The 26,514-nt window shown below is 49.4% G+C and overlaps 1 protein-coding gene across 1 annotated transcript in view; it reads right to left on the bottom strand.

Annotated features, from left to right (window-relative positions):
- The window catches only part of LOC123076092 (rust resistance kinase Lr10-like), a 78,047-nt gene that overhangs the window by 25,381 nt on the left and 26,152 nt on the right, over positions 1-26,514 (bottom strand). The window contains exons 3-4 of the mRNA XM_044498518.1: positions 6,773-6,783; positions 6,640-6,653 (exon numbers count right to left, since the gene is read on the bottom strand). Of these exons, the coding sequence (XP_044354453.1) occupies positions 6,640-6,653; positions 6,773-6,783 (25 nt within the window). The remainder of the gene's footprint in view (positions 1-6,639; positions 6,654-6,772; positions 6,784-26,514) is intronic.

Raw genomic sequence — 26,514 nt, 5'->3', positions numbered from 1 at the left:
AGCTCGCCTCGTCGTGCGGGCGCACGCCCGCGCCCGTTTGGCCCGATGGGCCACTGCCCAGTGGGGCCCCCGCCCCACTTCCTTCTGTAAAAAAAAAGAAAAGAGAATTAAAAATAAAGTTATAAAAATAATAATAATAAAATTTAGTTAATTAAACTTAATTAATCTGTTTAATTAAATAATTAAAAATAATTATTCAATTAATAAAAACTAACTACTGTTTAGTTAACCTGAGACTATGACGAACGGGACCCACGCGTCTGTTGACCCAGTCAACAGATGGTTGACTGATGACATCATGCTGACCTCACGCTGACGTCGTAATTAATTTTCTAATTAAATTAATTCTATTAATTCTAGAAATAATTTAAATCTTTATAAATTAATATAAAATAATCCGTAGCTCGGATGAAAAAACTTTGTACATGAAAGTTGCTCAGAACGACGAGACGAATCCGGTTACGCAGCCCGTTCGTCCGCCACGCATCCCTATAATAACAAACACGCAACTTTCCCCTTCGATTCATCTGCCCGAAAACGCGAAACATCGGGGATATTTTCCCGGATGACTCCCCCCTTCACCGGTATCACCTCATACCGTGTTAGAACACGTCTAGCTCTGCCTGTTGTCCTGTTATGCACTTGCTTGCTATGTATTTACTGTTTCTCCCCCCCTCTTCTCTTCGGTAGACCCCGTGACGATGCTGATGCCCCTGTGGTCGACTACGTCACCGATGACCCCTCCTTCTTGTCTGAGCAACCAGGCAAGCCCCCCCCCCCTTGATCACCAGATATTGCCTATTCTTCTCTATACTGCTTGCATTAGAGTAGTATAGCATGTTACTGCTTTCCGTTAATCCTATCCTGATGCATAGCCTATCATTGTTGCTACAGTTGTTACCCTTACCTGCTATCCTACTGCCTAGTATAGGATGCTAGTGTTCCATCAGTGGCCCTACACTCTTGTCCGTCTGCCATGCTATCCTACTGGGCCGTGATCACTTTGGGAGGTGATCACGGGTATATACTATATACATTATATACATGACACATGTGGTGACTAAAGTCGGGTCGGCTCGTTGAGTACCCGCAAGTGATCCTGATGAGGGGGCTGAAAGGACAGGTGGCTCCACCCCGGTAGAGGTGGGCCTGGGTTCCTGACGGCCCCCGACTGTTACTTTGTGGCGGAGCGACAGGGCAGGTTGAGACCACCCAGGAGAGAGGTGGTCCTGGCCCTGGTCGGCGTTCGCGGATAAATAACACGCTTAACGAGTTCTGGGTATTTGATCTGAGTCTGGCCATTTGGTCTATACGCACTAACCATCTACGTGGGAGTAGTTATGGGTATCCCGACGTCGTGGTATCAGCCGAAGCTCTTTTGACGTCAGCGACTGAGTGGCGCGCGCCGCATTGGACCGTAAGCTCGCGCTTGTATTAAGGGGGCTAGGTCTGCTTCCGGCCGCGTACGCAACATGCAGGTGTGCATAGGGCGATGGGCCCAGACCCCTGCGCGCATAGGTTTAGACCGGCGTGCTGACCTCTCTGTTGGGCTTAGGTGTGGCTGCGACGTGTTGATCTTACGAGGCCGGGCATGACCCAGAAAAGTGTGTCCGGCCAAATGGGATCGAGCGTGTTGGGTTATGTGGTGCACCCCTGCAGGGAAGTTTATCTATTCGAATAGCCGTGTCCCTCGGTAAAAGGACGACCCGGAGTTGTACCTTGAGCTTATGACAACTAGAACTGGATACTGAATAAAATACACCCTTCCAAGTGCCAGATACAACCCGGTGATCGCTCTCTAACAGGGCGACAAGGAGGGGATCGCCGGGTAGGATTATGCTATGCGATGCTACTTGGAGGACTTCAACCTACTCTCTTCTACATGCTGCAAGATGGAGATGGCCAGAAGCGTAATCTTCGACAGGACTAGCTATCCCCCTCTTATTCTGGCATTCTGCAGTTCAGTCCACTGATATGCCCCTTACACATATACACATGCATATGTAGTGTAGTTCCTTGCTTGCGAGTACTTTGGATGAGTACTCACGGTTGCTTCTCTCCCTCTTTTCCCCCTTTTTCCTTTCTATCTGGTTGTCGCAACCAGATGCTGGAGTCCAGGAGCCAGACGCCACCGCCGCCGACGACACCTATGGCACTGGAGGTGCCTACTACTACGTGCAGCCCGCTGACGACGACCAGGAGTAGTTAGGAGGTCCCAGGCAGGAGGCCTTGCCTTTTCGATCGTTGCTACTTTTGTGCTAGCCTTCTTAAGGCAAACTTGTTTAAATTATGTCTGTACTCTGATATTGTTGCTTCCGCGGACTCGTCTATGATCGAGCACTTGTATTCGAGCCCTCGAGGCCCCTGGCTTGTATTATAATGCTTGTATGACTTATTTATGTTTTAGAGTTGTGTTGTGATATCTTCCCGTGAGTCCCTGATCTTGGTCGTACACATTTGTGTGCATGATTGGTGTACGGTCAAATCGGGGGCGTCACACACTGCATCGCCGTAATCGCTCGCCGGAGATTCTCCGTTCACGGCCACCCCGTCGATCCACCTATAAATAGCGGCCCCGAGCTTCAACTCGAGCACACACCATCCCTGCAGTCCACCTAGAGCACGCCTAGCCACTGGAAGAGCCCCGAGGAGGTCTCCTTCCTCGACTCCGGCCGCCGCGACCCGCCACAGGATCCAGCTCGATTCGCCCCCGTCGTGTGCACCTCCGCCTCCCATCTCTTGCCAGTAGCTTCTCTATGCATCCCTCCTTCTGACCCGCGCTTCAATTCGAAGTTGCAGCCCTCCACCGGAGTTCTCCACCCTCACCCGAGCCGCCGTCCGCCGGAGAAAGTGTCGCCGTCGACGTGGTGCTCCCCGTTGGTCGAGTCCACCACCCACCGACGCGGAAGAACAAGCTGAAGCTCTTGGTACCCTCCGATCCTCCTGACTCGCCGTGGTTCGACGCCGGCGTCCACCGCAGTCTTCGGGCGCCGGCGAGCTTTTCAAACCTGACATGTGGACCCCGCATGTCAGCCTCTGTTCTATTCTTTCGCGAACCATTTTCTGTTGGCGCCTTCAGGCAAAATACGTTTTCTTTCTTTAGCTAGCGCATTTCTTTCCGAAGCGTTTTCTGTTTTCTCAGTTTAAACCCTGGAACTTTTCTGTTTCATTACAGATAAGTCCCTGGACAGAAACCTTTATAACTTTTTAATAAAAAGGATTTTTTGAGTAATTCTTTTTCTGACATTCTTAAAATTTTGTCTAGTTTTTTATGAGATTTATTTGGAAATTTTTTGGAGAAGTTTCTGTGCACGCGTTGGTTTTCACGTTAGTACCCGTTTTCGTTATTGCCGTAGGTTCCGGGAGAGGTGACGGAGCCGCGAACTTCGCCGAGCTAGACTCCGACTTCTCCGAACCAGGCAAGCATGTTTGAACATTTGATATGATGAGTGTTTTGCATGTTTGCTTGAAAGTTTGTGCGTGGCATGTGAGTGTCGGTAAATACCTCGTTGCTTGTAAGGCAACTACCCGCATGTTCCAAAGTTGCAATGATCTCTGATGAGAGATGGCCTAATCATGTGGTGACATGAAGGGCAGCAAGGTGGTACTGTTGTAGCATACCAGCCTTGCGTCATCCGACTTTCTCCGACGTTAACGTGGACGGAGTCACGTTATCGTTCTTTCCCCCTTCCGTGCTACCACATGTTTCATTTGCCAGGATGCGGTTTAGTAAGTTGGTAACCTCTTTCCGTGTACACACCAAACAGAGAGGCCGGGATGATGGTACCTTGGTCGAGGATTAAAGCCAGTCATCCGGTCAGGGGGCATGGGTGTTTCCGGTTGGGACCGAGAGGGGGGGCACCCCCTTAGAGCGCGCGCATAGAAATTTGATCCCATGCTACGCGAGGTTGTAGCCTCCCCGTCTCAAGGTTTTTCTTGAACGTTGCCAAGGGTGATCCCTGGCTTCGGAATATTGAAACGGGTGTGTACTGGTTAGACGTGTTTCTTCCAAAACACCGTAAACGGAACTAGTCCCCGTGACTACTGAAATCCGTTGGCTGTGGTTAAGTACAAACTCTGCAGAGTCATATCCTTCCAAGTCATCGTATCCATGATCTAGTAGTGTAATCATTATATCCATATCTATCCGCGTGGAAAGAAACTTGTCCCCGGTGAACAAGCTCAAGTGGTAAACCCAGTTTATTTATTATTCCTGTGGATGGACTAACTTTATAATTGTCTCGTACTTGTGATAATTTATGTTCCCGAACTATTGAATTATTAAGCTACAATATAAGCCCTTTATGTGACGTCGCGCAGACGTCCGACTGTGGCGTGATTTTGTTCTTTATTTTAAATATAAGCCCTTTATGTGATGTCGCTCAGACGTCCGACTGTGGCACGCACCGCCTTTATTTTTTGTATAAGCCCTTTATGTGGTGTCGCCCCGACGCCCGACTGTGCCATTATTATTCTGCAGTTTCCTCTCGAGGAGTCTTTCAGACACTCGTTTGGCACCAGTATTATTATTCTCGCAGTTTCCTCTCGAGGAGTCTTTCAGACACTCGTTTGGCACCAGTACTATTATTCTTGCAGTTTCCGCTCGAGGAGTCATTCAGACCCTCGTTTGGCACCAGTATTACTATTCTGCAGTTTCCTCTCGAGGAGTCATTCAGACCCTCGCTTGGCACCCAGTATTTATTATCTCTATGTCTGAACGCACTGGATAAATCGTTCATATGCTTCATGTTTACATTTGTTATATCTTATGTCCGAACTGTCTTGCGAGTACTTTCATAGTACTCACCTGGCTTGTTGATTTGGCCAGATGTTGACGAAGGCGATCTTTTGGATGAAGAGTTTGATAGCGCGTCCGACGCCTAGAGGAGTCCCAGTCAGTCCTGCACGATCCCGGATATTGGTCACTTGTATTATATACGCTTCCGCCACCCGCTATAAGTCCCCTCGAGCCTCACTCCGACGCTCGATGAGCTGTAGTCTTCAGGAGTCATATCACTCGCTTCGCGGTGATATTTCCACCACCGTTATTATCGTGAGTTAGTAGTATGCCACCCTATCCGCCGTCTTGTTTTAGCGGCGTGCATGTAATAAATTGTTGGGCATCCTCCGCTCAACCTTGTATTATATTCAGTACTCCTGGTATTTTTCTTCTGTGACCAAGATATTGTCTACCAGTGAGAAGGAATTCTTCCTTACTGGTCCGTAAAAAGGGATTGGTCTCTCAATAATTATTTTATTGAAAAACCGGTCGTGACAAGCTTGGTATCAGAGCCAAGCTGACTGTAGGAAGCCACTAGGTGCGATCGCTAATCGGTTATTAGCGTCTTTTGTGCTTTTCAGCATTTTTGCAATTGTAGCTATTTTCTGTTGGTCATCATAAAATTTATGACTTGACTACTCAGAATTTTTGCCTACTTTTGTAGATGGCTGGCAGCAACCGCGAGACTCGAGTGTTCACGAACGTGCCCGAGGGGTTTGTCAAGCTCCTCGTTTCCATCACCAAGCTCGCGATCGGGCCAGCGACTCGTCCGGAGTTCACGCTTTACCAGCACATGCTCAGCGACGACGTGTCTATGCACCAAGCCGTGGTGCAATTCAAGGGAGGACGTTCTGCAGCTCGCCACTTCCGTTTTGTGGGAAGGGCCATGCCTACGGAGAGGCATGCCATGCAGATGGCTGCCCATGAGGCGATAGCTCGCCTTCGGGACATCCTTCCTACGATGAAGACTCGTCGCTACCGCTACCTCCCATGCCATGTGCCATACACCAGCCACTATGCATTCGCCTGCCATCGGGGAGAACGAGATGAAGCCATCGAGATGGTTGTGGAGTATCTCAAGGCTCTGGAGGAGTCTTTCGACAACCTCGTAGACGATCTTGTGGCTGCCCGCATGGACTTAGTCCGGGGCGGTCCTGCCAGCAGGAAGGAGCTTCTCAACACGGCGCCGCCTCTGACATTCGTCTCGTCTTCAGCCTCTTATGCACCGGCCGTTTTGGCCACTGCTCGCCGTCTGCCTACCACTGAGGAGTTCGACCGAGTCATCGCTCCTGCTCCAGTCAGAGCCGCACCGCCTGCCGCACCAGCTCTACCACCAGTCGCCCCCGCACCGTCACCGCAGCGCAGCGTTATGCGCCAGGAGCCAGCTAGAGAGGAGGTGGAGGTTGATTCTCCTGGACCGCTGAGCCTTGCCATCGGCAAGGGAAAGGAAATCTTCACCATCTCCGACTGAGAGCGCCGAGTAGCCGCGCGTTATGCCTTCTTGTATGATGTGTTGTTTTATCTGTACGCTAGTTTGTATTGGTGTGTTTGCTGCCTTCCGGAGTAGTTCGCTAGCCTAAATAACATGTCAGGAATGTGTACGCGCATCCTGAGTGCTGTATCGTGTGTTTGCTTTTCGCGTGTAAGATATATGCTAAGCAGTTCTTCTCCATGCAAAATCGTTTATGTTTTCTTGAAAACCTTGAGATCTTTTAAATTTGTTGCCTTTGCAAGATTTTTCCTTGTGCTACACAGTTTTCTCATGGGTTTTGCAAAATAATACCCCAGACTGGAAAAATGTCTCGCCCGTGGACTCGCTCCATGCCCAATCAGCCAGAAGAGGTTTATGGGACACAGACTAGCAACAATTTCACTCAGGGTCAGTCCAGTCAACAAGACAGCGAAGCAGCCCTGTCTCAAGTATGCCGTCTCTTCAAGCAAAGCCAGCAACAGCACCAAGAGATGATGAACCATGTCATCAATATGGGAAACCACCGTGAGCCCTATCAACAGCATTCCAAGTTATCTGAGTTACAGAAGACTCGCCCCTCAACTTTTGCTCACACCGATAGGCCGCTGGAAGCCGATGATTGGCTTCGTGACATTGAAAGGAAGCTGATTATTGCTCAGTGTTCAGATCATGAGAAAGTGCTTTATGCGCCACACTACCTTACTGGAGCAGCTGCAGCATGGTGGGAAAATTTCCTACACATGCATCCCAGTGAACACAACATCACCTGGGAAGAGTTCAAGGAAGGCTTCCGTGGGGCACACATCCCCAGGAGCATCCTAAAGATCAAGAAGAGAGAGTTCGATGACCTGAAGCAGAGAGGCATGTCAGTGACATAATACAATGGTCAGTTTACCCAGCTGTCTCGTTATGCCTACGACGAACACATGACAGAAAACAAGAAGATGGAAAAATTCCTGGACGGCCTGGCACCAGCACTAAGATGCCAACTGGTCGTGCACACCTTTCCGGATTTTAAAACTTTGGTAGACAAGGCCATCACCTTGGAGAATGAGCGCCGTAGTCTGGAAGATATCCGTAAGCGAAAGAGGGACAAGACGACCCTTGCTCGCAACAACCGAAGCAGGACTGAGGTCCCGAGGACTGAAGCAAGGAAATCCACGACTACTGATCCGAGGCCCGTCAGACAGTTTCATGCCAGGGACAAAGAGTTCACGTACCGTCCAGGGGTCACATGCTATGCTTGTGGAGAAGAAGGGCACTATGCTAAACAATGCCCAAAGCCGAGGAACGCGGCCCCCAAGCCAAACAATGGTGGGAACAATCCAGCCCCCAAGCGCAACAACTTCAACCCCAGCAACAACCACAGGAAGGGTCACCTGAACCATGTGACCAGGGAAGAAGCGCAGAATGCCCCAGACATCATGCTCGGTACGTTCCCTGTCAACGCAGTACCTGCCACGGTTTTGTTTGATTCTGGAGCTTCCCATTCGTTCGTTTCGAAGAGTTTTGTTTTGCAACATGATTTTCCGATACTTCCCTTGGAAAAATCTATGATCATCAAGTCCCCCGGAAATAAGCAAATCGCTCAGGGTTACCGCCAAGGAGTGGTCATTGAGTTCGAAGGACTACAATTCCACGCGAATCTCATCGTGTTGGAGAGTAAAGGACTGGATGTCATTTTAGGGATGGACTGGTTGACCACCAACAAAGGATTCATTGACTGTTTCAATCGGACAGTGATTCTCACTCACCATCACGCCGAGACAATAAGGGTTTCCGCTCAAGAAAGGCCACGATCACAGCAACCAAAACTGAACAAAGTGGACATTGCAGAACTGAGAAAAGTTCCAGTGGTATGCGAGTTTCCTGATGTGTTCCCTGAAGAACTACCAGGCATGCCACCAGACCGAGAGATAGAATTCAGCATCGAACTAGCACCTGGCACCGCTCCCATCTATAAGAAGCCTTATAGAATGGCACCCTCAGAATTGGTGGAGTTGAAGAAGCAGATAAAGGAATTATTGGACAAAGGATTTATTCGAGCCAGCTCCTCACCTTGGGGTTCGCCTGTGTTGTTCGCAAAGAAAAAGGATGGGACACTGAGACTGTGTATAGACTATCGAGCCCTCAATATGGTCACCATCAAAAACAAATATCCGATGCCCCGGATAAATGATTTGTTTGACCAGCTCGCTCAAGCCAAGGTATTCTCAAAGATTGACTTGAGATCGGGATATCACCAATTGAAAGTACGGACAGAAGATATCCCCAAGACAACATTCACTTCCAGATATGGGTTATACGAGTTTACAGTGATGCCTTTTGGACTAACGAACGCCCCTGCATATTTCGTCCACCTCATGAACAAAGTGTTCATGAAATTCATGGACAAATTTGTTGTGGTATTCATTGACGATATTCTGGTTTACTCAAGGACACCCGAAGAGCATGCTGAGCACCTCAGAATTGTTTTGGGAGAATTGAGGAAACATCAGTTGTACGCCAAATTCAGCAAGTGCGAATTTTGGCTAAGACAAGTTGGTTTCTTAGGCCATATACTGAACCAAGAAGGCGTGGCCGTAGACCCAGAAAAAGTCAAAGCCATACTTGACTGGAAGCCACCCGCCAACGTTACTGATGTGCGGAGTTTCCTAGGAATGGCCGGATATTACAGAAGATTTATTGAAGGATTCTCCACTGTGGCAAAACCAATAACACAGTTGCTCAAGAAAGACAAGAAGTTTGTATGGACGGAAGCATGCGAGAAAAGCTTCCAAGAACTCAAGAAGAAGCTGACAACCGCACCGGTCTTAACTGTGCCAGACATACACAAGAGTTTTGAAGTGTATTGTGACGCATCCCGAAAAGGTCTCGGGTGTGTGCTGATGCAAGATGGCAAAGTTGTCGCATATGCCTCCAGACAGCTGCGAAAACATGAGGAAAATTACCCAACACATGACTTGGAACTAGCAGCAGTTATACACGCACTCAAGGAGTGGAGGCACTTTCTGTTGGGAAATCGCTGTGAAATATATACAGACCATAAGAGCCTCAAATATATTTTCACACAGCCTGAGCTAAATTTACGCCAACGACGATGGTTGGAGTTGGTCAAGGACTATGATGTCGGTATTCACTACCATCCAGGGAAAGCAAATGTGGTGGCCGATGCCCTTAGTCGAAACCCCAGCCCGGACAATGACGGTCCGCAAAACTTGAGGCCTGAATTTCAGCAAGAGTTCGCTAGGCTCAACATGATGTTAGTCTCTGAAGGCACCATATCAAATCTGGAGATACAACCCACCCTGGTGGAACAAATTAAGAAAGCTCAGCAGGGCATCCCCGCATCGAAGGTATAAAGAAGAAAATGAACCTTGGTAAGGCTTCAGAGTTCGTCACAGACAGTGAAGGAACATTATGGTACGGAGACAGACTTTGCGTACCTAACATTGAGGAACTCAAGCAACAAATCTTAACCGAAAGCCACACCGCCCCATACTCGATCCACCCTGGAGGAACCAAAATGTACAAGGACATTCAGGAAAGATTTTGGTGGCACGGTATGAAAAGAGATATAGCCACGTTTATTGCTTGTTGCGATTCATGTCAGCGCATCAAGGCCGAGCATCAAAAGCCAGCAGGGCTACTCCAGCCAAACAGGGTACCGGAATGGAAATGGGATGAAATAGGAATGGATTTCATCGTCGGACTACCCTGATCACAACGCGGAAATGACGCCATATGGGTCATCACAGACCGACTAACCAAGGTTGCTCATTTCATTCCCGTGAAGACTACCTACTCCACACAAAGACTGGCCAAACTTTATCTCTCCCGTATAGTTTGCTTGCATGGAGTCCCAAAGACTATAATATCAGACCGAGGCACACAATTCGTCTCCAAATTTTGGGATCACCTACAACAAGCTCTGGGCACGCAATTGGCTTTCAGTACAGCGTACCACCCTCAGACTGATGGACAAACGGAACATGTAAATCAAATCCTAGAGGATATGCTAAGAGCCTGTGTGCTCACCTATGGATCCAGTTGGGTAGAGAGTTTGCCGTATGCCGAATTCGCTTACAACAACAGTTACCAAGCCAGCTTGCAAATGGCACCTTTTGAAGCATTGTACGGACGGAGGTGTCGTACCCCACTGAATTGGTCAGAAACAGGTGACAGCCGTATCTTCGGCCCAGACATGCTTAAAGAGGCCGAGGAGAAAGTTAAACAGATCAGGGACAGACTCAAGACAGCGCAGAGCCGACAAAAGAGCTACTATGATCAGAAGCATCGTGAGGTCAGCTTTGAACCCGGTGATTCCGTATACCTCCGAGTATCTCCTATGAGGGGTCTACAACGGTTCAAAATTAAGGGGAAGCTAGCCCCAAGATTTATTGGGCCATTTTGTGTAAAGGCACGAAGAGGCACGGTAGCCTACCAACTAGACCTACCCAAGGAGCTGTCAGACGTCCATGACGTATTCCACGTCTCACAATTGAGAAAATGTGTGAGTAACCCGGAGAAGCATGTACCTCATGAGAACATTGATATGCAACCAAATCTCACCTACAGAGAGAGGCCGGTAAAGATATTGGAGGAATCTGAAAGGAGGACCCGTCAGAAAACGACAAGGTTTTTCAGGGTTCAGTGGAGCAACCACACTGAGGATGAAGCTACATGGGAAAGGGAAGATTTTCTCCGGGCAGAGTATCCATATCTATTTGAGGATTAGCAGAAATCTCGAGGACGAGATTTTTTCCTAAGGGGGTAGGTGTTGTGACACCCAAGTTTTTATTTGGTTTTTTTTCAAAAGATTTTATTTGACTTGAGGGAGGTGATTTAAAATTTTCTTCAAAAGAACTCTCCCTTTCAAATATTTTTTTTATGGCAAAAGTTTTATTTGGATTCACCCAAGATTTGTCTTTGGTCTTGGAGGTTCTTGCTTTTTATTTGGACTCAAGACAAAATGCTGTTCACTTGGGAAAATGCCTTTTGAAAATCTCTTTGAAATTTGCACTATGGCTTTTGGAATAATCCTTTGCCACTTTCAACTTTTCTCTCTTGCCATGGCCTTAGTGCAAATCCACTCTCCTAAACCTCCCCTCATCTTTGGATCATGTTTGGCATCTAGTCCAGCAAGTTGAACCTCCCCTATGTTTATTTTCCATTTAAATCTTATTCAAATAAATTTCTGTCTTCTATTCTAGCCATTGGTGATTTACAAAGGAACTCCATTTTCTGTCTTGATTTTTGCCCCCAAACCTTTTCCCCTCCTAGTCCTTTGAACCCTCAACCAAGATCCAGGAAGATCCACTGGTCTTCAGTTCAAAATTTTCAAACTACACTTGCTGCAAGTTTGGACCAGATTTGTCAAATTTGGTGAAATTCATTCAAATCCTTCTCCAAAAATTCCAAGAAAAATCAGGCAGCCTCTGGGTGCATTGAGTGGTCACCTCACCAAGTACCAGCTCCAGAAAAAAATTTCTCATTGCCAAATCATTCTGTCGAACACCTGCAGTGGATGGTCATTGTCAAGTTTAGATAATTCAGAGAACAGTTCAGTGGCTTAATGTCGTTTTCTTCAGAGATGGTTGTCGATCTCGACAGTGCCCCGATGTCGCCTTGCTCCCCGTCCCCTCCCCCTTGTTCCTGCACCGCACGAGCGTCTGGCACCTTGCGGACGTCGGCGACGAGCAGCAGAAGGTGCGCCGCCCCGTGACCGACGCCAGCAGCGGCTTTGCGGCCGCCAGCGGGAGGCACGGCGCTGACGGCGCCACCCAGCGCCGCCCAAGCCATCGGAGCTCGCCGCGTGGCCTTCCACTCCCCCGAACCCGCTGCCACTCCCGTCGTGAACCGCAGGGCACGGAGCGCGCTCTCTGCCGCCGTCGAGCCCGTGCGGCCATCTCACCGTGGACCGACGCCATTACGCCAAGACCAACTCCGTTTAGCTGTGGAATGGCACTAGTAACCTCCACTGATGCTGCCTGGCCACTCAAACCTCCTGCCAATCCACTGCATCGCCGTAATCGCTCGCTGGAGATTCTCCGTTCACGGCCACCCCGTCGATCCGCCTATAAATAGCGGCCCCGAGCTTCAACTCGAGCACACACCATCCCTGCACTCCACCTAGAGCACGCCTAGCCACTGGAAGAGCCCCGAGGAGGTCTCCTTCCTCGACTCCGGCCGCCGCGACCCGCCACGGGATCCAGCTCGATTCGCCCCCGTGTGTGCACCTCCACCTCCCATCTCTTGCCAGTAGCTTCTCTATGCATCCCTCCTTCTGACCCGCGCTTCAATTCGAAGTTGCAGCCCTCCACCGGAGTTCTCCACCCTCACCCGAGCCGCCGTCCGCCGGAGAAAGTGTCGCCGTCGACGTGGTGCTCCTCGTTGGTCGGGTCCACCACCCACCGACGCGGAAGAAGAAGCTGAAGCTCTTGGTACCCTCCGATCCTCCTGACTCGCCGTGGTTCGACGCCGGCGTCCACTGCAGTCTTCGGGCGCCGGCGAGCTTTTCAAACCTGACATGTGGACCCCGCATGTCAGCCTCTGTTCTATTCTTTCGTGAACCGTTTTCTGTTGGCGCCTTCGGGCAAAATACGTTTTCTTTCTTTAGCTAGCGCATTTCTTTCCGAAGCGTTTTCTGTTTTCTCAGTTTAAACCCTGGAACTTTTCTGTTTCATTACAGATAAGTCCCTGGACAGAAACCTTTATAACTTTTTAATAAAAAGGAATTTTTGAGTAATAATTTTTCTGACATTCTTAAAATTTTGTCTAGTTTTTTATGAGATTTATTTGGAAAAAATTTGGAGAAGTTTCTGTGCACGCGTTGGTTTTCACGTTAGTACCCGTTTTCGTTATTGCCGTAGGTTCCGGGAGAGGTGACGGAGCCGCGAACTTCGTCGAGCTAGACTCCGACTTCTCTGAACCACGCAAGCATGTTTGAACATTTGATATGATGAGTGTTTTGCATGTTTGCTTGAAAGTTTGTGCGTGGCATGTGAGTGTCGGTAAATACCTCGTTGCTTGTAAGGCAACTACGCGCATGTTCCAAAGTTGCGATGATCTCTGATGAGAGATGGCCTAATCATGTGGTGACATGAAGGGCGGCAAGGTGGTACTGTTGTAGCATACCAGCCTTGCGTCATCCGACTTTCTCCGACGTTAACGTGGACGGAGTCACGTTATCGTTCTTTCCCCCTTCCGTGCTACCACATGTTTCATTTGCCAGGATGCGGTTTAGTAAGTTGGTAACCTCTTTCCGTGTACACACCAAACAGAGAGGCCGGGATGATGGTACCTTGGCCCAGGATTAAAGCCAGTCATCCGGTCAGGGGGCATGGGTGTTTCCGGTTGGGACCGAGAGGGGGGGCACCCCCTTAGAGAGCGCGTATAGAAATTTGATCCCATGCTATGCGAGGTTGTAGCCTCCCCGTCTCAAGGTTTTTCTTGAATGTTGCCAAGGGTGATCCCTGGCTTCAGAATATTGAAATGGGTGTGTACTGGTTAGACGTGTTTCTTCCAAAACACCGTAAACGGAACTAGTCCCCGTGACTACTGAAATCCGTTGGCTGTGGTTAAGTACAAACTCTGCAGAGTCATATCCTTCCAAGTCATCATATCCATGATCTAGTAGTGTAATCATTATATCCATATCTATCCGCGTGGAAAGAAACTTGTCCCCGGTGAACAAGCTCAAGTGGTAAACCCAGTTTATTTATTATTCCTGTGGATGGACTAACTTTATAATTGTCTCGTACTTGTGATAATTTATGTTCCCGAACTATTGAATTATTAAGCTACAATATAAGCCCTTTATGTGACGTCGCGCAGACGTCCGACTGTGGCGTGATTTTGTTCTTTATTTTAAATATAAGCCCTTTATGTGATGTCGCTCAGACGTCTGACTGTGGCACGCACCGCTTTTATTTTTTGTATAAGCCCTTTATGTGGTGTCGCCCCGACGCCCGACTGTGGCATTATTATTATGCAGTTTCCTCTCGAGGATTCTTTCAGACACTTGTTTGGCACCAGTATTATTATTCTCGCAGTTTCCTCTCAAGGAGTCTTTCAGACACTCGTTTGGCACCAGTACTATTATTCTTGCAGTTTCCGCTCGAGGAGTCATTCAGACCCTCGTTTGGCACCAGTATTACTATTCTGCAGTTTCCTCTCGAGGAGTCATTCAGACCCTCGCTTGGCACCCAGTATTTATTATCTCTATGTCTGAACGCACTGGATAAATTGTTCATATGCTTCATGTTTACATTTGTTATATCTTATGTCCGAACTGTCTTGCGAGTACTTTCATAGTACTCACCTGGCTTGTTGATTTGGCCAGATGTTGACGAAGGCGATCTTTTGGATGAAGAGTTTGATAGCGCGTCCGACGCCTAGAGGAGTCCCAGTCAGTCCTGCATGATCCCGGATATTGGTCACTTGTATTATATACGCTTCCGCCACCCGCAATAAGTCCCCTCGAGCCTCACTCCGACGCTCGATGAGCTGTTGTCTTCAGGAGTCATATCACTCGCTTCGCGGTGATATTTCCACCACCGTTATTATCGTGAGTTAGTAGTATGGCACCCTATCCGCTGTCTTGTTTTAGCGGCGTGCATGTAATAAATTGTTGGGCATCCTCCGCTCAACCTTGTATTATATTCAGTACTCCTGGTATTTTTCTTCTGTGACCAAGATATTGTCTACCAGTGAGAAGGAATTCTTCCTTACTGGTCCGTAAAAAGGGATTGGTCTCTCAATAATTATTTTATTGAAAAACCGGTCGTGACACATCTTTTGTCCTACCCTCCCATGGCAGCGGAGTCCTGACGGAAACTAAGGGATATTAAGGCCTCCTTTTAATAGAGTACCGGAACAAAGCATTAACTCATAGTGAATACATGAACTCCACAAACTACGGTCATCACCGGGAGTGGTCCCGATTATTGTCACTTTGGGGTTGCCGGATCATAACACATAGTAGGTGACTATAGACTTGCAAGATAGGATCAAGAACTCACATATATTCATGAAAACATAATAGGTTCAGATCTGAAATCATGGCACTCGGGCCCTAGTGACAAGCATTAAGCATAGCAAAGTCACAGCAACATCAATCTCAGAACATAGTGGATACTAGGGATCAAACCCTAACAAAACTAACTCGATTACATGATAAATCTCATCCAACCCATCACCGTCCAGCAAGCCTACGATGGAATTACTCACGCACGGCGGTGAGCATCATGAAATTGGTGATGGAGGATGGTTGATGATGACGACGGCGACGGATTCCCCTCTCCGGAGCCCCGAACGGACTCGAGATCAGCCCTCCCGAGAGGTTTTAGGGCTTGGCGGCGGCTCCGTATCATAAAACATGATGAATCCTTCTCTCTGATTTTTTTCTCCCCGAAAGTGAATATATGGAATTGGAGTTGAGGTCGGTGGAGCGTCAGGGGGCCCACGAGGCAGGGGGCGCGCCCAGGGGGGCATTCGCGCCCCACCCTCGTGGATAGGGTGTGGGCCCCCTGACGTGGATTTTTCTTCTAGTATTTTTTATATTTTCCAAAAAGATGTTCCGTGGAGTTTCAGGTCATTCCGAGAACTTTTGTTTCTGCACATAAATAACACCATGGAAAGTCTGCTGAAAACAACGTCAGTCCGGGTTAGTTCCATTCAAATCATGCAAGTTAGAGTCCAAAACAAGGGAAAAAGTGTTTGGAAAAGTAGATATGACGGAGACGTATCACATATCTACTTTTCCAAACACTTTTGCCCTTGTTTTGGACTCTAACTTGCATGATTTGAATGGAACTAACCCGAACTGACGCTGTTTTCAGCAGAATTGCCATGGTGTTATTTTTGTGCAGAAACAAAAGTTCTCGGAATGACCTGAAACTTCACGGAGATTATTTCTGGAATTAATAAAAAAATACTTGCGAAAGAATCAAGACCAGGGGGCCCACACCCTGTCCACGAGGGTGGGGGCGCTGTTGGTGTCAAAACCGGCGGATCTCGGGTAGGGGGTCCCGAACTGTGCGTCTAGGATCGATGGTAACAGGAGACGGGGGACACGATGTTTACCCAGGTTCAGGCCCTCTCTATGGAGGTAATACCCTACTTCCTGCTTGATTGATCTTGATGAATATGAGTATTACAAGAGTTGATCTACCACGAGATCGTGATGGCTAAACCCTAGAAATCTAGCCTGTATGACTATGGTAATGAATGTATCCTTTCCGGACTAACCCCTCCGGTTTATATAGACACCAGGGGAATCTAGGGTTACATAGAGTCGGTTACATAAGAAGGAATCTTCATAGTATGGTCGCCAAGCTTGCCTTCCACGCCAAGGAGAGTCCAATCCGGACACTGGTACAGTCTTCGGCCTTCACATCTTCATAGCCCATCAGTCTGGCCCATGTATAACAGGCCGGACGCCCGAGGACCCCTTAGTCCAGGACTCCCTCATTAGCCCTTGAACCTGGCTTCAATGACGAGGAGTCCGGCGCGCAGATTGTCTTCGGCATTGCAAGGTGGGTTCCCCCTTTCGAACTCCAGGGTAGTCTTCAGATGTAATGATTGTATCCGGACTTGTTTACACAACTGCAGAGGACATAATATTTCACGAGTTCAACCCGCTGTCAACTTTTTGGTAATATGACATCATGCCTGCTCGGCCTTTATTTGCGAATCGTTTTAGCGGGCCCGTCGCCCCATGTCTCAAGACGTGGTTTTATTGGCATGTCTTATCCAAGCGGAGATCGTGTCTCCCTTTTTTAAGGGATTCATGTCAACCCGGACGTGGGTAACCCAACCGTCGCTTGGGTACAACTCCTTGGAGACAGGCAAGTTTTTGAGGCCTAGGAGGAGACGTTTGATATTTGCAGCCTTTATATTGGGGTACAGACCCGTCTTTTTATTCCACGCTTGCTTCTTCCTCAACCCCTACTACCCCGAGTTCCAACACCCGGGTTTCGGTCGCCACAAGCCCCAATCATGTCCGGATCCAGCCGTCAAGGCCGGTGGGTAGCTTCTTCTGTCACGGAGGAAGATATTGCAAAGCTTCGGGCAGCGAGGTATCTGACCGCAGAAATCCATCATCGGCTTCCTGCCGAGGGGCAGGTTATTCCCACCCCCAGATCCGGCGAGAGGGTCGTGTTCGTGTCCCACTTCCTCCGCAGTTTAGGGTTTGCGCTTAACCCCTTCGTCCGAGGGCTCATGTTCTATTACGGGCTAGACTTTCATGATTTGGCCCCGGACTCTATCCTTCTTATCTCGGCGTTTATCGTCACGTGCGAAGCATTCCTCCGAATCCCTCCGCACTTCGGTTTGTGGCTCAAGACCTTCGATGTGAAGCCGCAAGTGACAGAGGGGGAGCAACCCGAGTGCGGTGGTGCTACAGTGAGCAAGCTTGCTAGCACCGTTTGGCTGAAAGGATCCTTCGCCACATCTCTCGATCTGTGGCAGCAGGGGTGGTTCTACATCACCGAGCCCCGCGGCTCTAAGTGGGCAACTGCGCCTATATTTCGATCCAGCCCCCCAATTCAGCTTGCATCATGGATTAACAAGGGGTTGGACTGGGGATCAATGAACGAGGTGCGAACTCTGCAAAGTCGCATCCGAAGCCTCATTGAGAAGGACATCGATATAGCCAATGTCGTTCAAGTAATGCTAGTTCGTCGGACCCCGCCGTGCCAGCGACGGCCTCTCCGCATGTGGGAGTTCAATCCATAAGGGCTGCAGACTCTTCAACACTTCTTCGGCACTACGCACGAAGGAATGTGGAGATTATTCTTCGGGAAACGAAGGCAATGGCCGGACACTACCGAAGATGTTGGCCTAGACTGTAACCGTCCGGACACCCCGGTAAGCACCCGTTTACCGAATACCTTATAATCAGATACCCAGAGGCAAGATACCGACGGTATCATTCTTTTTCAGGACACCCCGGTAAGCACCCGTTTACCGAATACCTTATAATCAGATACCCAGTGTCCGGCTCCCCTTCCCGAAGACTCAACTACTCCTGTGTTAACAAGGATGCTGGCCTCGACGCCATACCAGGCACCAGCAGGGGAGGGCGAGAAGACCCAAGATGACCTTGGTTCTGGAGGTAAGTCGTACACTGAGTCCGGAGAAATTGACCTTTCCTCGCCCGAAGACAGAGGCGAAAAAGGACCCAGTATCCCTTCTCCAAGAAGGAGGAAAAGGGTCACCTCCGAAGATTGGGAGGGGCGGTCTTCCAAGAATGGCAAGATGCCACCATCGATCGGCTTGGGTTTGGAAAGCGACGCCGTTGAGCAGCTCCAACAGGGGGACAAGCCCTCAGCAAAACCGTAAGAGAATCTAGAGTACTTTGATAGCGTCCCGCTCCGTTATTGTTACCGAAGATATACGTAACGCATTTATGCATTTTTCAGGTCGGCATAGAATTTTTCTGGGCGATCCTCTTCTTCAGGAAGTCTCCTCCCAGAGAAGATGGAGAGCGAGACGCCTCCTTGAACCTCCTCGCCCAATAGGGCGGATGACTCTGAAATGTCGTCGCGTCCCTCTTACTCAACAAGTTACACAGGGGACAAAAGAGGCAGTGCCCGAAGGTGGATCTCCGACTATCCGGGAATCCGGGGCTGGTGATAACAAAGGTCCCGGACTGTCTGGCTCGCAGCTGATAGTGATTTTGGAGGCGGGTGAAGAGATTCCTTCAAAGGATGGAGGTGCTCCTAGAGTGGCTTCCGGAGACCCGGAGGCGCCGGATATATTGCAGGACATGTTGCGAAAAGCATCTGTCTCGGGGGAACAGTGTACCTTGATGGGTACAGTGGTTGAGAAAATTTTGTCCGCGAAGAGCGGATTGAATGAAGCCTTGATGAGCCTGCTAAAAGGCTTCCAGGTTTGTGATATAATATTTTCAGCTATGTTTCATTTGCAAAGATGCGCCTGTGTATAGATAGTAGCCCCTGATACTCGGGTTGGCTTCCACTGGGAAGCAAACGGAGGATCGAAAAGGATCGTTTGAGGACTAACCTGATGAACTTTAAACACAGGCTGCTTCCCCCTTGGCCACTTCCCGGACTATGGAGATCGCTGAGTTGCAACGAAAGCTTGATGTGGCAGGGGATGATCTTGCCTTGATCAATATGCGTGTTGACGAGTCGCAAGGTATGTATTCGGGGCAATCCTCATACATTTTTGTGGTATAAGCATGATGCTGAGATTTAGATGCTGGAATATGCATGGCTGCAGATGGTGCTGCCGCCGTTGAAGTTCTTCGAGCGGAGCTGGCCCGGGCCAAGGAGCAGGCCCGACGTAGCAATGCTGCTGCCGAGAAGGCATCGGCTGAATTAAAAGCTGAACAAGATGTACGACGCCAAGATGAGGAGAAGATATCCACGATAACGCTCGAACTGGAGAATGCTACCGGCCGCTGTGAATTTCTGGAGAAGGAGAGTAAAGCCTTAACGGCTGATCTGGACAAGGCCTTACAAGAGGCGAGAGAAGCGCGGTCGGAATCCAGAGCATCCCATGAGGAGGTTCGACAGGCGAGGGAGATTGCGGCTGGGAAGCCCTTTCTGCTGCAAACTAAGTTCGGTGACCCGAACTATGCCCAGCTTAACCAAGTATGGAGTTCTTCGGACGAGTTCTTGGACTTGCCGAAGAGTTCTGCCGATGCGGCGCAGTATTACCAAGCGCGAGATGGATATGCAACGGAGAGGCTTTTTTGGTCGCAGTTTCGCGCATCAAAGCGCCCTCTGTTGCTCAATGAACAGATGTCCCAATGGGCCGAACTTCATAGGATATCCGGCGCTGCCATGAAGGATGTCATAATCCGGTTGTGGCCAACCGAGCCAGTTCCGAATAGCTATTTCGGTTTGGTGCAGAGGCTTGTTGATGCAGTGCCGCGTATCGATGCTGTGAAGCGATCAGCGTGCATTGAGGGTGCACGGATGGCTTTTGCCCGAGTCAAAACATTCTAGGGGAAGATGAAGGCCATCGATGTTGCAACGAAGAGTCCACCCAAAGGCAAGGACCGCCCGGAACCGGAACATTATTTTGGAGACGTCCTAGAGGCCGCCCGCTTGATAGAGGGTCAGTGCTTGAAAGACATAATGTTTGAGTGAGGTGTAGGAAAATTGTAAAAGACAATTTTATAGTTAGTCTAATTTTGTGTTTTGCTCGAAAGCTTGAATTCCTCATGTGCGGCCGTTTTAATATAATCTGAAAGTTTTCCAGTCGTCGGCTTCAGCCCCCTCGTAGGAAGTACGGGGGTGTTCAGAAAAGCATTTAATCACTCTTTATCCAACGTCTTGGTCCATGAAGGAGGTGATAATGCGGCGAACCAGGCAATCAGACTATAAGGCGTTAACACTTTCACTTAGCCATAGGAGTTTTATGGTGGGGCTACGACATAGCCCCTGGTATGTATGCGGCGTATGGTGCCTTACATATTTGATCTGAAAAAGATCCCTCGTGTGACACGGAGAATCGCTAAAGATTCCAATAAGTCGTCAAGTGGTTGACCAGCTCTCTCCGCATCATGATAGTCAGTTTTTGGCTTTCTCTACTGAGGTACTTAACCAGATGAACCGGAAGCACAATCGTAGTAGTTCTCCCTTTACTACCCTAGCCGATAGAGCGGAACGTAGGGTAGCAAGCACAGGAGTCGGGCAACCCAACTATAGACCCAAGACAATGATTCGGAGCTGATGCATATAAGGCCAAACTTGCGACGCCGAAGTGCGCTATAGAGCTGTTCGGGCTTTTGCTGGCAACTCATTTGTTCCCATACCGAGCCCCTGGCAGGTTATGCCAAGGTATGTCTGTGAAACAACCATGGGAGCCGTATTCAGTGGCGAGACAACACAGATGATTAGTTCGGATACTGTTTACTGGGACTGAGCGATATGCCAACGATTACTTATGATATATATAGAAGCCATCCTCCCGGCTATTTGACATGCTTGGGGTCGGAGGCGGAGGAACAGGCATAGTACAGGCTCAAAAAATAGAAAGTGCGGTCTACAAAAATTTATTTTGGACCTCCTGTCGCACATCTGCGCCGCCAGTCCTCGGTGGGGGGAATCCTTGATGGAAATAGCCCCTTAGGTGAGTGTACGGATCTGGACTCCGATAGAGCCAGTTTCAGATGTTTATCCTGTTCGTCACCTATTTTTAAAGGATAGTTAAGGAAGAAATAAAAAGAAAATAATAAAAAATGTTACTGCAATGCTTGCAGGCTTGTCCATATTGTGCTTCCGCCAATGCCCATGGTATCTTGAGTGCGTAATGATGTATGCGCGGTACAAATTTTGCAGGTGTGCGGCGGAAGCTGGGTTGCTATTTCTGCTCCGGGAGTGGTCGATCCACGGATGAGAATTGCTTATAGCCCCGGTATTTTGTTGATGAACGCCTCCGTCGTCCCTGTCGCCTGACGGCCTCCTCCCCTTGTGTTCGGCGTTGAGCTTGCCGGCCTGTTTAAAGACCCAGCAGTTTCTGTTGGTATGATTAGCTGGTTTATCTTGGTTGCCATGGATCTGGCAGGGTCGGTCCAATATCCTGTCTAGGTTGGAGGGTTTCGTCTCGATTCGCCTTGAATGGCTTCCTCCGTTGACCGGGCTTGGGGTTGCTGAATCCGGCGTTGACCGCTGTGTCGCATGATCTTTCATTATCATTGCGACTATTGTGTTTGATTCGTCGTGGCTTGCCATTGCCATCTCGGATTTTGGAAGTGCCCAGGTCGCTGGTGCTATTGCTTCTACGAGCGAGCCAGCTGTCTTCTCCCACGCAAAAGCGGGTCATCAGAGCAGTGAGGGCTGTCATGGATTTAGGTCCTTCTTGGCCGAGGTGACGTGCAAGCCATTCATCCCGACACTGTGCCTGAAAGCCGCGAGGGCTTCCGCGTCCGGACAGTCGACAATTTGGTTCTTTTTGACTAAGAACCGAGTCCAAAGCTTCCTGGCTGACTCTCCGGGCTGCTGGACAATATGACTTAAGTCATCGGCATCTGGCGGCCGGACATATGTTCCTCGGAAGTTATCGAGGAAAGCCTCTTCCAAGTCCTCCCAGCTGCCTATGGAATTTTCAGGCAGGCTGTTTAACCAGTGCCGAGCTGGTCCTTTTAGCTTTAGTGGGAGGTATTTAATTGCGTGGAGGTCGTCTCCGCAGGCCATATGGATGTGGAGGATAAAATCTTCTATCCACACCGCGGGATCGGTTGTTCCGTCGTATGATTCAATATTGACGGGTTTGAATCCTTCGGGGAATTCATGATCCATTACTTCATCAGTGAAGCAAAGCGGGTGTGCGGCGCCTCTATGTTGGGCCACACTGTGACGTAACTCCGAAGGAGTCCCTTTGCAGTTTTCGGCTCGGGCGTGGCGAGGTTTGTCACGCCCGAATAGATAGCCATCATCGCGTGTCGAGGCATGCTATCGCGATCCGTAGATTGGTCTTGCGTGTTCTTCTCTATTGTCCAAGTCCCTCTGTAGGTTGTCTGGGTAATCGTGGCCCGCGTTGTTCTTGCCTTTACGGCGAGGTGGGGCGGTCTAGTGTTCGGCTTGAGTTGCCTCTTTATCCGGACAGAGTTGTCGGTGACCTGCCGCATTGTGTGACGATGGTACGGGCTCCAACGCCCCGTCATCGGACTGGTATAGGAATCTGTGCTTTGGGTAGCTTTTGGCTAGGCCACTAAGGCCATATTCTTCGGCGACCAGTACTTCGGTCCATCTGTCGTTGAGTAGGTCTTGGTCAGCTTGAAGCTGCTGCTGCTTCTTTTTCAGGCTCCTTGCCGTAGCTATTAGCCTGCGCTTGAAGCGCTCCTGCTCGAGGGGCTCTTCGGGTACGACGAAGTCTTCGTCGCCGAGGCTTTCCTCATCTTCGGAGAGCAGAAGGTAGTTGTCGTCCTCCGGACTGTCGCTGGGCAGGGCCTGTTCATCGGGGCTGGCTTGCCCGTTTTCCTGTTCCTCCTATTCAGATATTACTCCAGCAGGGTCTTCATTGCTTTCGGCGCCGTCCGGAGCACTATTTTCTCCGGTGCCATCATTGTTGTGGCGTGACTTGGAGCAGAGTTTGGGGCGCCGGAACTTAGACTGTGTCTCAGGAGTTTTATTCTCAACTGGATCTCCCTTGTCATTGCCGTGAGCTTTTTTAATTATATCGACCATGTACACGTCGTATGAAGGGGTGGCCGTCCCACGTCTGGTGACTGGCGGGTCTTGGCCTTGCTCCTTATCAGCATCATCGTCCATACCGTCGATGTCTTCGGAGTCATAATCTAGCGCGTCGGTTAAGTCCTTGATGGTAGCTATGAAGTGGGTGGCGGGTGGGAAGCAAAATTCTACGTCGTCAGCCTCTAGTTCGAACCGGACATGGTATGGTTGGGAGTCTCCCGCCAATGATAGGTTCTTTTAAGAGTTTAGTACATCGCCCAAAGGTGAGTGCTGGAAGATATCTACGGCGCTGAACTCGAAGATTGATAACCGATCCAACTCGATGTCCGGCGGTGTGCGAGGTTCGGAACTTATAGCCGGAGACGAGTCCGGAATTTCATCGACGCTGATATTGCCTGGTGTTGAGTCTATGCGCGGATCCAACGCCGCGGACTCTGTGGCTTCGGATGGCGCAAACTGCTCCGGATCTAAGGTCGTAGCAGTTACAGGAACCATCTCTAGAATCTGGTCCGATGACAGGTTCAAGTCGTGCTCATCGGAGCGAGGGGGAGCGATCGCCGCAGTCTCGAATCCGTTGAAGATCAAGTCTCCACGGATGTCCGCGACGTAGTTCAAACTTCCGAATCTGACCTGGTGGTCAGGGCGTAGCTATCGATCTGCTCCAGATGGCCAAGCGAGTTGGCCCGCAGTACGAAGCCGCCGAATACGAGAATCTGTCCGGGGAGGAAGGTTTCCCCTTGGACAGCGTCACTATCGACGATTGAAGGGGCCATCGAACCTTTCGTCGACGGCACAGTGGAACTCTCAATGAAAGCACCAATGTCGGTGTCAAAACCGGCGGATCTCGGGTAGGGGGTCCCGAACTGTGCATCTAGAATCGATCGTAACAGGAGACGGGGGACACGATGTTTACCCAGGTTCGGGCCCTCTCTATGGAGGTAATACCCTACTTCCTGCTTGATTGATCTTGATGAATATGAGTATTACAAGAGTTGATCAACCACAAGATCGTGATGGCTAAACCCTAGAAATCTAGCCTGTATGACTATGGTAATGAATGTATCCTTTCCGGACTAACCCCTCCAGTTTATATAGACACCGGGGGAATCTAGGGTTACATAGAGTCGGTTACATAAGAAGGAATCTTCATAGTTTGGTCGCCAAGCTTGCCTTCCACGCCAAGGAGAGTCCAATCCGGACATGGGTACAGTCTTCAGCCTTCACGTCTTCATAGCCCATCAGTCCGGCCCATGGATAACAGGCCGGACGCCCGAGGACCCCTTATTCCAGGACTCCCTCAGGCGCGCCTGCCCCCCTGGGAGCGCCCCCCTACCTCGTGGGCCCCCAGGTCCTCCACTGACCTCAACTCCAACTCTATATATTCACGTTCGGGGAGAAAAAATCAAAGAGAAGGATTCATCACATTTTACGATACGGAGCCGCTGCCAAGCCGTAAACTCTCTCGGGAGGGCTGATCTGGAGTCCGTTTGGGGCTCCGGAGAGGGGAATCCGTCGCCGTCGTCATCATCAACCATCCTCCATCACCAATTTCATGATGCTCACCGCCGTGCGTGAGTAATTCCATCGTAGGCTTGCTGGACGGTGATGGGTTGGATGAGATTTATCATGTAATCGAGTTAGTTTTGTTAGGGTTTGATCCCTAGTATCCACTATGTTCTAAGATTGATGTTGCTATGACTTTGCTATGCTTAATGCTTGTCACTAGGGCCCGAGTGCCATGATTTCAGATCTGAACCTAATATGTTTTCATGAATATATGTGAGTTCTTGATCCTATCTTGCAAGTCTATAGTCACCTACTGTGTGTTATGATCCGGCAACCCCGAAGTGAATAATCGGGACCACTCCGGGTGATGACCGTAGTTTGAGGAGTTCATGTATTCGCTATGTGTTAATGCTTTGGTCTGGTACTCTATTAAAAGGAGGCCTTAATATCCCTTAGTTTCCATAGGACCCGCTGCCACGGGAGGGTAGGACAAAAGATGTCTGATACGTCTCCAACGTATCTATAATTTATGAAGTATTCATGCTATTATATTATCCATCTTAGATGTTTTATATGCATTTATATGCTATTTTATATGATTTTTGGGACTAACCTATTAATCTAGAGCCCAGTGACAGTTTCTGTTTTCTCCTTGTTTTTGAGTTTTGCAGAAAAGGAATACCAAACGGAGTCCAATTGATGTGCCAATTTTTGATGATTTTTTATGGACCAAAAGAAGACCACGGAGCATCGGAGTTGGGCCAGAAGAGTCCCGAGCTGCCCACGAGGGTGGGGGCGCGCCCACCCCCCTGGGCCTGCCTCGTGGACAGCTCGGGCACCTCCTTGACGTGAGACCGATGCCAAAAATTCCTATAAATACAGAAACCTCGGAAAATTAACCTAGATCGGGAGTTCAGCCGCCAGAAGCCTCTCTAGCCACGAGAAATCAATCTAGACCCTCTCAGGCACCCTGCCAGAGGGGGCCATCATCACCGGTGGCCATGGAGGAGTATCCCGGAGAGGCCATCATCGCCATGAAGGCCAAGGATCAGAGGGAGAACCTTTCCCCATCTAGGGGGGAGGCCATGGAGGAGGAAGCACAAGGGGGAGAACCTCTCCTTCTCTCTCTTCCGGTGGCGCCGGAGTGCCATCGGGAGGGGAATCATCGCCACGGTGATCGTCTTCATCAACATCACCATCATCATCACCATCCTCATCTCTTTTACGCGGTCCACTCTCCCGCACCCCGCTGTAATCCCTACTTGAACATGGTGCTTTATGCTACATATTATGATCCAATGATGTGTTCCCATCCTATGATGTTTTGAGTAGATATCTTTTGTCCTTGGGTTGATTGATGATATAGATTGGTACGAGTTGTATGTTTTATTTTGGTGCTATCCTATGGTGCCCTCTGTGTCGCGCAAGCGTGAGGGATTCCCGTTGTAGGGTGTTGCAATACGTTCATGATTCGCTTATAGTGGGTTGGTGAGTGACTGAAACACAAACCCGAGTAAGAGGGATTGTTGCGTATGGGAATAAAGAGGACTTGATGCTTTAATGCTATGGTTGGGTTTTACCTTAAT

Source organism: Triticum aestivum, chromosome 3D (assembly GCF_018294505.1).
Source record: "Triticum aestivum cultivar Chinese Spring chromosome 3D, IWGSC CS RefSeq v2.1, whole genome shotgun sequence".
Classification (NCBI taxonomy): Eukaryota; Viridiplantae; Streptophyta; class Magnoliopsida; order Poales; family Poaceae; genus Triticum; species Triticum aestivum.
Note: the sequence above shows the minus strand (reverse complement) of the source record. Positions and strands in the feature narration are given on the sequence as shown.